Source organism: Misgurnus anguillicaudatus, chromosome 3 (assembly GCF_027580225.2).
Source record: "Misgurnus anguillicaudatus chromosome 3, ASM2758022v2, whole genome shotgun sequence".
Lineage (NCBI taxonomy): Eukaryota > Metazoa > Chordata > Actinopteri > Cypriniformes > Cobitidae > Misgurnus > Misgurnus anguillicaudatus.
The window spans coordinates 11,146,054-11,159,191 of NC_073339.2; the positions used below are offsets into that span (position 1 = coordinate 11,146,054).

General features: G+C 34.9%; 1 protein-coding gene across 2 annotated transcripts in view; it reads left to right on the plus strand.

The window, feature by feature from the left end:
* neurl1aa (neuralized E3 ubiquitin protein ligase 1Aa) overlaps nucleotides 1–6,897 on the plus strand; it is a 94,658-nt gene extending 87,761 nt beyond the window's left edge. For both annotated transcript variants that reach the window (XM_055204572.2, XM_055204573.2), the window contains exon 6: nucleotides 1,197–6,897. In XM_055204572.2, coding sequence (XP_055060547.1) covers nucleotides 1,197–1,438 — 242 coding nt within the window. In that variant the 3' untranslated portion in view covers nucleotides 1,439–6,897. The remainder of the gene's footprint in view (nucleotides 1–1,196) is intronic.
* The last annotated feature ends 6,241 nt before the right edge of the window (nucleotides 6,898–13,138 follow it).

Consider the following 13,138-nt stretch of genomic DNA (forward strand, 5'->3'; position numbering starts at 1 on the left):
AAAATACATTTTGGTCCAAAAATAACAAAAATTACGACTTTATTCAGCATTGTCTTCTCTTCTGCATCTAAAGTCACGTGACTGCAGTGACGCGGATGTCGTATTACGTGGCTGACGTGTTATATTGTGCGCCCCAGCTGGGGGTTTTTTTGTGCGCCCGGGCTTCGTTTACAGTCTGAGGAAGACGTGCGCTGTAAGTCTGGAAAAAACTTCGCAAACATGTCTGAGGATAACACGTCATCCGCGTCACTTCAGTCACGTCACTTTAGTCTCCCGTATGCGCTTTACAACAGACGCGGTAGAGAAGACAATGCTGAATAAAGTTTTCATTTTTGGACCAAAATGTATTTTCGATGCTTCAACACATTCTGGCTGGCCCACTGATGTCACATAGACTACTATGATGATGTTTTTATTACCTTTCTGGACATGGACAGTATACCGTACATAGATTTTCAATGAAGGGTCAACAAGCTCTCAGACTAAATCTAAAACATCTTAAACTGTGTTACGAATATGAACGAATGTCTTACGAGTTTGGAATGACATGAGGGTGAGCCATTAATAACATTATTTTCATTTTTGGGTGGATTATCCCTTTAAAGGTCATGGATTGAACCCGGAGTAAATGCACTATGCTATTAAAAGAAAATTGAATTATCTCAGCTTTTCGCTCAAAATTTGGTGTTTTTAAAGAAACCTATCTATAATTGAGAGGTGATAAAAAGAGAACAAATGAAGGTATGATGAAACGGTTTTGTGTGTGTGGAGAGGATCTGTTCTTGTATGTTTATATATTTAAAGAACATTTTCGGGAAGACATTACACGTTTGTGAAAATCATGAAAAAAAAGCTGGCGCTGGCTGGCAACTTTTTGAAAAAACGCTGGCAGGGAAAGAGTTAAACTACAAGTAATTTCTGAAAAAATATTTGCTTTACAGTATACAGTTACAGTGTTTTTATGCAATACTTAAAGCAACACTAAAGAGTTTTTTTTATCTTAAAATAACGTTTCCAAAAAAGTTTCAGTGGACAATTCCGCTTCTAACCTGTAGGGGGACCAAAGAGCAAAAACTCTTTAGTGTTGCTTTAACATTAATTTTAGGTTTAAAAAAATGACTGTAGTGATTGTTTTAATTTTTTTTAAAAAAGTTAATGCTAAATCTCGCAATTATATCTCTCTGTCATTTTTACAGGAACAACACCCAGTTCGCCCATAAGCCTCCCTAAGTCACCCACTTTCCCATCTGCCTCGGGTTCATGGCCGGACGAGTGTTCAATCTGCTACGAGAACACAGTGGACACGGTCATCTACGCCTGCGGACACATGTGTCTCTGCTACACCTGTGGCCTCCGCCTGAAAAAGATGGCCAACGCGAGCTGTCCAATCTGCAGGAGAGCAATCAAAGACATCATAAAGACCTATCGAAGCACTTAGGGCTCCGAACCGCGTCATCGTAAGGGCCATTAAGGATCTCGAATAGATCGATATTTAAAGAGAGGGTGATGTCACAGTTCAGGGACTTCTCCAGGCACCGCTCGTGTCTCGGTTTCCATGGCAATGACTTTTGAACCCTTAAACCTCCGAGGCTCAGGCATTCGTTCACGGAGGTCTTCTGTATTTTAGGCGCAGGTCTCTGTTGCTATGGTAACCAGCGACGTTGCTGCTGCTCAGAATCAAGCATCAACAAGCATTTCAGCAAAGTTCAGGTGACACGCTGAGAGATGTTAAAGGTTGCGCATTTCTCTGTGAGCCATAAGAGACTGCTTTGGTGTTGTTCATAGCATAAGATGTTACATTTTGGAGTCTCGCTTACATTGGTCAGAGTTGCCGGTAAAATTTATACGCCTCAGTGTCTCACAATTTTTGTCTGTGCTCGACTGAGAAAAACAGATTTAAGGTACAGTGCTTTCATACCTCAGCTATTTTATGCCGTGTTAATCATTCTGCGCCCTTGTAGACGACTGTTTGATGATGTTTCGTCACGTAATCTAAAGCTTTGGCGTATAGGTCAAATCAGTTAATGGTTCGCTATAATTTCGCGTGCGGGTGTTTAACAAGCCGGATGTTATGGAGGGATTAATATGATATGATTTGTAGCGTTTATATACCGGAACGATTAACTAACGAGTCGTTTTGCGGAACTCCGTCCGGATAAAGACATTAATTTTGTACGTTTCGATTGATCCGACGTCACTGGAAAATATAATTACCACCTCATCTTATGACCTACACCAGACTAATCAAACTCTGATTTACTGTGAACTTCTTCCAGACTGCTGATTTGAATGTGTGGGATCTGTGTTCTCTGCAAAAGCAATTGAAACATGGTGAGCAAAATCTAGGAAGGGGGGAAACAGCCTTAAGGCGTTATCCAATAAAAGAGCCGTTTGTCAAGGATATTTGATTAGCTGAGATCATGCATATTTCTGTCGTACATACGACTACAAATACAACAAATGGCTTGCAGTGGGAAAATAGCTAACAATGAAATTTAATGAAAAACAAAATGGTCGGAAAAGAAGTAAATGGGTTGTAAAGCTGGAATATAGACTTAATCTTTGATGGTGCTGGGAAAATTATAGTGAGTAGTAGGGCTGCATGATATACCAAAATACATGTAATATTGTCAATTTCCATATCGCAAAATGTATAATAATGGTATGCAATAGTTGAATGACTTTAATACTTCAAAAAGTGATGAGTGATGCTTAAAAAAGGCGAAACGTATGTTGGCTATATAATTTTTAGCTTTAAATATATTTCAATATCATTTTTACAAACTTTGCATTATCGCAACGTATCCCCCCAAATACCATGCAGCCTTATATAGGGGGACAATGCAATATTTTGTGGCGGGTTTTGCGATATGACCAATACTGGATGACTTCACTAGATGTCTTGAAAAGCTCTGTTTGAAAGGAATTACTTCCGCCTTGCATCTCTTTTTCAGCTTTCTCACAAAAATATGTGATTTCTCTCTGCCGTTTAAAAATCGTTCTCATAGTGCAACACTGGTAAAAGCATCCGAATTTGTTTATAAATGCTCTGAATTTTCTATGATGTGACTATTGCATACGCAATGGTGAAAGGATATATTGTGCAGCCCTAATGAGTATTAAGTAAATAGTATTTGTGTCCAAAAATCTGGACGATGAAGGTTTAGAAAGTCCTCTTTGTTTTATGTCCACAGAAGGATGTTTAGCAGATCCATATATCATGAAAGTTTAATGAAGTTTGTATGAATGTATGCACACTTAAAAATTAAGGTGCTACACAATGTCATAGAAGGACCATTTTGGGCTGTATGGTTCCACAAAGAACCTTTAACATCAGAAGAACCTTTCTGTTTCACAAATTGTTCTTTTAAGAACCTTTGACTACAAGGGTCTTAGGAACCAACAATGGCTCTTCTGTGACATCACTTTGACTCTTTTGTGACATCAAGAACCTTTTTGTGACCCTGTACCACAAAACCAGTCATGAGGGACTTTTTTATTGAGATTTATACATCATTTGTAAGCTATTAATTAGCTTTTTCTATTGATGTATGTTTGTTATAATATGACAATATTTGAAAATCTGGAATCTGAGGGTTCTCAATTCACATTTATGTTGTCCAAATGAAGACCTTAGCAACACATAACTAATGATAAATACATTTTTATATATTTATGGTAAAAAAAATTGTACAAAATATCTTCATAGAACTTAATATCCTAATGATAAATTTTGACCCATACAATGTATCGCAACAAATGAAGAGTTTGATTCCAAAATGCGATAAACTCAATTTAAAAAAAAATTTTACCGCCAAATTCAGTATTGAATCAGGTCAGTATTAAAAAGTAAATTCTTCATTTTACGCAACATCCGATATCCGCTGTGTTATTCTGTCATCTTTTTTCCCAAAACGCAATAAATGCCAGTCCTCCTTCTCTGCAGAATGCAAAAAATCCGCTCAACAAATCACAGCGCACCATTCCACGCATTGTAAACAAACAATGGTGCCGCTTTGAATACACACCGGATCCTAGTTTTCCTCATCTACTTTGTACTTCGTGTTCAACAAACAAACAAAACCAAAATACTTTTGATGGCATTAATAAATCTGTGGTGGGAAAAAATGTAAGCCATCAAATATGAATAATTTACGTGAGAGGCACTCGAGCGAAGGAAAAATGCCGTCTGTTGCTTGTTCTCCCGACAACATCAAGCTTCTGTCATGCTAACACATTGACTCCAGAGGATCTTATGAAAAACTTTCCATTATTTTACTCAAAGTCAACGAAAATCAAGCAGGACCAAAACATTTTACAGCTGATCGCTGTCAAAAAAATTCAGCGACGACGTCCCAAGGGTGACAGCAGCAATGACAGTGTTCTTGATATGACACAGTAAGTGTTTGGATTAATGCCATTAATGTTTATTTTTTAATCACTAGTCAACTAAATGAATATATCATGGCAAAGATGAATGCACATTTATATTTTTATTCAATAGATTTATAGCATTTTGGGGAAAAAAATTGGGGAAAAAATCAGTTTTATAATAAAACTTTGAAAATCAAATTATGCATTTTATGGTTTTTATAACCTGAAAATGCTATGTTAATGTTTGTAACAGAAATAAGTGTTTTTCATCTTGTCACTTTCTTGGTATAAAAAACACGTTTTTACAGAAATTAGTCAAAATGGATTTATTGTGTTTTGGAACCAAACTCTTCAAATACACCCATACTACTTTTTACTGGTTTTGTGGTCCATGGTCACTTTTATAGCACCTTTATTTTTTAAAGTATACAGGTTTTGCAGGTGAGTTGTGTAGGTAAATGTCCCTAAATGAAAAGGCAGAAAAAAGAAAATGCTTTTTAGGACCATTAAGATTTCTTGCATTGTGACTCCTCCTAGAAATTCACATAGTGTAATACAAAAATAAATTCAAAGAAAAAAATACATTAATAATAAGAATTATCATTGTTTCTATACATATAAAATAATACTTGTAATGGAAAAAGTGCTGGTCATTAATTAAATATTTTTTGCAATTTATTACAAAAATTCATAGTCTTAAAAACAGCCTTGTTTATATTGATGCAATAGATAATACAGCATGTTAGCTTTAAAATCAATTTCTATCAAACGCCAAATCAGATTCCCACACAAACAGCTGGAACAGGCGCAAATGTTTCCACATCACATTTCATCAATTATGGCAAATAAGCAAAAGAGACACAATAATGTGTGAATGTGTGGTTGGATGTCAGTGGCTTGAGTACTATCATTAAACAACAATGCAGGCTAATATTGTTCATAACTAGCCAGTGAGCTTGTGTAAAGCAATTGTGACGACTGGCGCTTAAATTCATGCTGCTATTAGTATTAGCCAGCTCTTCTTCAGGCCATGTCAATACACATTATTACATGTCTATGTTGTTTGAGTGGTCATTCAACCTTTGAATGTTAATTTATGGTAATTAGAGGAAACTATTACAATATAGCTGTATCTGACGTGTTTCTGTAGCGCTTTATTGCTTTATTTTCTGAATTATTGGACCGAAATGTATGATTGTATAGTTTTTACTTCTTGACATTTGTCTTGGTTTTCTAGTATCCACACAAGCCATACTGACTGAGAAGTACATCTAGGGCTTCGCAACAAATGATCAAAAACAGCTTTTTTGGTTCAAGATAAACAGGATTTATACTCCTTTAGTGTCAGCTCTTTAATCAATTCACTGGCAATGTATTTTGGTGTAAAGGTGTGTATTTATAACTCTCTGGAGAAGGCCCGATATTTCAAAGATTTTCGTAATTTGATTGACATTTGCACAATTTAAGTGAAATAAACCTCGCACTTTCCTTAGAAATCAATTTGAAATGTTACTTATAAAATCCTAAATATTCCCTTAAAGAATTTTCTCCCCTAGTTTTGTATATTTCTAATGATATCTTTTGCACAGTTTACAGTGTAAAATAAGAGCAATCTTTGTGTTTTTTGTCACTTTATGAAATGTGATTGTATTGTATGTCCCCTCTATAACATCATCTTTCTGTTAACGTTTGGACAAAATTAAGTTATCGTGTCTAAATAACTGTACTAATCCTTTCTTATAACATTTCTGTAATTTAAATGCTTGTAATGAAATCGCTACAGAATGGGACTATTTATTTTACATTGGCGCGGTGTCGTTTTACTGAGGACCTAGAGAGGGACAAACAGTCCTTACGGATGCGCCACAGTTTTGTCGTCGACCCTGTAATGTACTTTATTTATGTACCGCGTGTAGAGTACGATGTGTTGAATCTGATGTGTGTTGCAGATTCTGTGGTAAATTAGCTTTTTCTGTTTTGAAATTATTATTTTTAATCAAATGATGTAATAAAACAGCCATATAAGTACATTGGCACAAAAATGTATTTGTTTAAAAAGTATGATGTTTTGTGAAGTAACCAGGGATTGCATAAATGATCACCCCAACCTTAAATAAATTTGAATATTGATGAAATACGAATATTTTTAAGAAAACTAAACCTTTTTTATCTTATTATTACTATGAAAATTGCTTTCTCTTATTCTATACAATTTTCTTTCTGTTTGTCAGTGTGTTTTGTTCACTCATTACCCATTGGTAAACAGTGGGACCAAAATGAATAGCTGAATCAAAACGTTATGATTCCTTTTTCCCAGGGTTCAATTAAGGGCTGTTAAATGAATCAATGATTCATAGAGTCAATGAGGTCAGTAGTGATTTCTGTATGAAAAGGGGCTCGGCTTATTGTGGCATTCGATTTTTGGCTCAAACCCATTTTTTATTTTTTTGTGATAAGTTTATGAAGCTTTGTTTTGTGTGAGTCAAATATGACTGTGTCAATAAACTTTGCAGATGCGTTTCAGTGAGTGCAGCGTCCATTCTTTTACATGTTTCATATTTTGTACACTATAGACCAGGGGTTCTCAAAGTTTACATTCAAAGGTCCAAATCGGAATTCTCATAATTTTCATAGGTCCGGAAAAACTTAAATCAATTGTTTATATAACAAATCAACACAAATAGTTTGGAAAAAACATAAGTGTATTTTGCATTTAAAGTAAAAAAAAATTAAACAAACACAAGAAATATGCCAAAAGTAAGGTGCAAAATACAGAGCAACCTAATTAGAGAAATGGCACAGTTTGTTCTCCATCAGATGCATAAACCATGGCAAAAAAGTGTGGTTGGTAGGCAGAGACACTGACCAAAATTAGGGGTGCACCTATAAATTGGCTGATGATGCTTGCTTTGCTTCTAAATGAATTACGGTGAAATGCCGCTACATCCATAAGCCAGGCGGCGCTCTCGTGCAGAAACTCAATATGCGCTGCAGACGAAGAACCAGACACACGCAGCTCCAGGAAATGTCTTAAGGATATATTTATATTGCTGTTCTTCAAACCTCTTTAGGTATTTTCATGATAATAAAGAATATGTATAAAGATTATGTTTGACGAGTGTTGCTTTTTCAAATGCATGTTTTAAACGACTCAAACCAACAGTGATTTCAGATTGATAAGGACTTACTGATCAAAAGCCGTAGTACATGAAGTAGCTGTGCATAATATCTGGGTGTGATGGCAGTGCTACACTGTCACACAGGAAATAAAAAAAAAACTCGTTTTATTTTCGGACCAGAAATACTCTTAAATCTAAAAAGAAAAACAACTAAACGAATGGTTAACAAGTTTAATATGCATTTGTAAAGTAGCAAATGCACACATTTAATCAATCACTTAGAAATTAATGCACTTGTAATATGAAGTCGACGCGGGTCCGGATCAAGTTCCCGTCGGATCCGGACCGGAGTCCGGACTTTGAGAACCCCTGCTATAGACCATTTCAAATGATGCAAACAACACTGGTCCAGAAACACATCCTGTTACAGTTTGTGACAGTTTTTTTATTTCACATATATCATTATCTTTAAGATGTTTTTTTAAAGTTTAGTTAATTCAGGTTTATATGTTCTGTTGGTTTATTTTATCCCAATGTTTATCTAGTGTTAAAAAACTGAAACAGGAAGTGCTTCTGGACCACTGTTGTTTACATCTTTTGAAATGGTCTATACGCTACTTAACTCTTTCCCCGCCATTGACGAGTTATCTCGTTATCTCGTCAATTAAGAGAAAATATTTGCATAAAATAAATGTGTTCCTAAGGCACGTTCAATCTCACATCGGTGCACAACGTTTTGCTACGGTTTCCGGGTTGAACGACATGTTTCCTGGAAACGGTGTGCAACGGAATGCAACAGGTTTTAGAAGCGTTTTCTCTTGTTTGGTGGGTGTGTCATAAATGTCGGCCCAATCAGCGACAAGATGTATAAAACCACGCGGTAGTAAAGAGACAGCTCGCTCAATGGGTTCAAGTTGGAATGTTGTCTTTCATTCTGGACGGCAAGGTCAGTGACTGTAACATTGAGGGTCTTTTACAGTATTAATCACACATTTATAACGATTTCATCAGGCTTCAGAAACATTTAAAAAAGAACACAAAGAATGGCCTCTCAGCTACCGTAGTTGCAACTCTTACGTCATCACAAACAGGGCGTTCAACGCATCACCGTTTCTGTTTAAGAAACGTTGTGCAACGTTTTGTCGGGGCTGAACGCAGCCCACGTGAGTTTTTATGTTAATCTGTAATACCGCGATTATCCACCAGATGATGCACTTACCCAATTTATAAAAATACTAAAAATTATTTACTAATTTTAAACCCTATGTATGTTTTGATAATCGTTCTGAATCTGACCTCTAACAAAATTCCTTTTACAAAAATGCAATTATTTCAGCTTTTTGCTTAAAAAATATATTTTTTAAAGAAAAATACCCATATTTAAGAGTTTATAAGCAGAGAAAAAATATAGATACACTGTAAAAAAAATCTGTAGAAATTACAGTATTACTTGCTATTACTGGCAACTAACTGCCAATAACTTACTGTAGATTTTACATTTATGTTATTTACTGGCAACAGTTTGTTCAAAGTTAAATGAACAGAACATGAAACATTTTCAGTCTTTATCTTCTACAGTAAGTTACTGGCATCAGCTGCATAATTACAGCCAATTTTTTACAGTGTAGGATGAAACGTTTTTTTCCCGTTTTGTTTGTCTGTTTATTTGCCTGTTTATATATTTTTAGAAGAAAATTTTCACAGAAGGCACTTTGTGAAACTTGTAAAAATCACAAAAAAAATGCTGGCGGACAAATTAAAAAAGAAAAGAAAAAAAGGCTGGCGGGGAATGAGTTCAGATTTAATGGGAACATACTTACTGATAAAATTAAACCTTAGTCACTTTCCTATAAGTCACCTGTGGCATTGTGAAAAAGTTCTTCAGTGCAGTATTTCTCAAAAAAAAAAAAAAAAAAAAAAAATGAAGATAAGTAAAAAAAACTGAAAATAACCCAGCTTTTTTAGCGTGTACTCAGCTAACACATTTTTACTAAAGACTTTATTGTTTAATTATTACGACGCAATACCCATCATTCAAAAAATTAATATTATAGACAAACGCTTCAGCTCAACATACTAATTTGACCACCCAACAGTGTCTGACTAAAGATCAGTCACTGTGCTGACACTTAACCAGACGTAAAGGTGAAGTGTAACAGAAGCGGTTGATGTGTCTGTGGAGGATCAAAAGTGTCTTTGATCCTTTGAGAGGAGAATGATGAAGGTCACCCTTTCTGGATTAGTAACGTTATGCATATTTTCTGTGACCAACCGGAGCGGCTGTGAACTCTTTTCCTTTGATTTAGTGGCGAACAGTTCAAGCTTAGTGAACGCTGCCCCCTCGTGGACGACATAATGCCACTGTATGTGTATGTCATTTACTATTTCCTCGTGTTACAACATTTAAAAACATTTAGAAACGATTGACCTTTAATTATAGTGACTTTAAATAAACACAAACAGCTAGTTTACAGCTATATTATAATTTTCCTTCAAGGGTCTTTTATCGTGTACGTAATTTTTAGCAGATATAAGTCATCAGTATTTTAAGAAATAGACAGTTAAAAAAGTAAACGTACTCAACCGTGTGTAATTATTAATCAAATTTAATTATCTTTTTTCAGATATAGCGCTTGATAAATATTGCCAATAAGGCCAAATGCGCTGCGTCGATGACGTCTGCACACGTGACTTTTATTTATAACGTCAAACCCTCCATATGCGGAGTTTTATCTCTTTTTACATTTATTTGCGTGACCTCATGACAGTTTTTATTTTCATTTCAATTATTCTTTTCGTATTTGTTTGGAAAATTGTTATGCCACTTTTTAATAAGTGAATATTGCCTTATAAATAATATTATCTGATGAAGAAAATGTTCCCAACGAAATACAATGACACTGTGGGCATTATGCAACAATTATTTATTATTTTACACTGTAGCCTACACTGTAAAAAGTGAAAGTTAACTAATAAAATATTTTGGTAACACCTAAAAAAATAAAAATTCTTTCAACTTACTTTTTCTCAGTTTTGGTGAAAATTGTAAGTTTTAAAAGCTTACCAATTGAAGCCATTTTCAAATATTTTATCACCTTAAATGAATAATTTGTTGACAATTTAAGTTGACAAAACTTTTTAAAGTGTTACCAATTGAAGTTTAAGTAGATCCAACTTTTGCTTTTTACAGTGTATCCATGTGACCCCCTCACCAAACATGTTAGTATTGATTATTTGCTACATATGTTACACAAACATTCATTAGTAATTCATTAAGCTGTACAATTGTATTCATTTTTGTCAGTCCAATTAGATAATGTCAAATAGTTCTCAAATAGTAAGTGATAAAAAAAACATAAAAGTCAGAGTTTATGTGTCACACTGGGAATGTCAGCTCAAATTCAGTTTATTATGTTGTGGAATATGGTGAATGAAAGCTATCATTTAAAGGTGCAGTGTGTAATTATTATAAGAATATCTTGACAGAAATGCAAAATAATATAAAAAACTATATTATCAGTGGTTTATAAAGACCTTTCACAATGAACCGTTATGTTTTTTTATTACCTTAGAATGAGACGTTTTTATCTACATACACCTTACATGGAAGTCGCCATTTTGTGCCGCCATGTTTCTACAGAAGCCTTTAACAGACTATCTTTTTTACTAAATTTGCAACCTCACTACTAGATGCCGCTAAAATTTACACACTGCATCTTTAAAGGGACACTTTTTTAAAAATACACTTATTTTTTTAGCTTCTCTAGAGTTAAACAATTGAGTTTTACCGTTTTGGAATCCATTCAGTCGATCTCCGGGTCTGGCGGTACCACTTTTAGCATAGCTTAGCATAATCCATTGAATCAGATTAAACCATTAGCATCGCGCTAAAAAAATAACCAAAGAGTTTCGATATTTTTCATATTTAAAACTTGACTCTTCTGTAGTTGGGTGATTCTCACGAAACCATTGAAACACCACGGCACTAATGATTTTAGCTTTAAAATGTGTAATATAGTAACATTAAAAAGCATCAGAATTAACACAATACTGTGTTCTACCTTGCACAATGTGTGATTTCAACATAAGAATTTATAATTGTAAATTTTATCTCATTTTCTGCTGAAATTCTCATTACCGCAATGTGTCCGGCTGTGTTTGAACATGCGTTATGTTGTAATTTAATCAAATTAACACAAAAATATTAAGAAAAAATTAAATGGATGTTTTGCTAGACTACTTTAGATGACAGAAAAAATATTTACTGAATATTCATGTATAATAATAATGAAAAAAAATTAGGAAAATGATGTGTCCATGCCTGATGTTCTCATCCTCCCCAACACTTTTTGAGAACAGTTTAAGCACACATACAGAATTTTAATAAAGTTTGATTTTGAGTGACCAAGCACATGGACCAGTTACTTCAAGATGGCTACCAGGTAAGATCATTTTTTTACAGTTAATTTGAAATATTGTCTTGTCAGAATGCTTACACGACATTTTGATTATCATTACCGCAACAGATGCTTATTAAATGTTAATTTAATTAATAGAAGCATAATACTTTGATTTTAAATGCATGTGCAGAATCTCCAAATTATGTTCTTTCAGGTTTGTCATGTCATTTTAAAAATATGTCAGTGTTGATGTTTTCTGACTGTTGCGGTAATGAGATTTTTTAGGACAAATTTTTTAAATTATGTTACAAAAAGTGTTAAATGATAAGTAAAAGTTTTTAAATTAATGTTCCCATTTACTCCAGACTTTGTTTTTCAATGTCTGCTGGGAAAAAAGTAAATTTAAGCAATTTTTACATTTTCATGCTTGACATGTTTAAAACCAAGTTTTCGTGAGAATCACCCAGTTACATCATGAACTTAGACCAACAGAAAATTAAAAGTTGTGATTTTCTAGGCTGATATGGCTAGGACTATACTCTCATTTTGGCGTAATAATCAAGGACTTTGCTGCCGTACCATGGGTGCAGCAGGCGCAATGATACTAGGCAGCGCCCGAAAATAGTCCCCTTGGTTCACTGCATAATATCATTGCGTCTGCTGCACACATGGTACGGCAGCAAAGATGATTTCGAAAGTCTTCGGTTATTTTTGAGGGCGATGCTAATGGTCTAATCAGATTCAATGAATTACGCTAAGCTATGCTAAAAGTTGTACAGTCAGACCCAGAGATCGGCCGAATGGACTCCAAAACAGCAAAACTCAACTGTTCAACTCCAGGGGATCCGGAAAATAAGCCTATCTTCAAAAAAAGTGGAGTGTCCTTTAAAAAAACCCTGAGCAACACATTATTAATTAGTTACACTTATATAGCGCTTTTTTCAGTACTCAAAGCGCTTTACATGTGAATGGGGGAATCTCCTCAACCACCACCAATGTGCAGCATCCACCTGGATGATGCGACGGCAGCCATATTGCGCCAGAACGCCCACCACACACCAGCTTATTAGCCCTCCCTAAAGGAAAACACCACCGTTTTCAATATTTTATCATGTTCTTACCTCAACTTAGACAAATAAATACATACCAATTTTTTATGCATGCACTTAATCTTTGTACAGCACGTCGTGTCTGTGTTAGCATTTAGCCTAGCCCCATTCATTCCTTACACTCCAAGTAAGGATG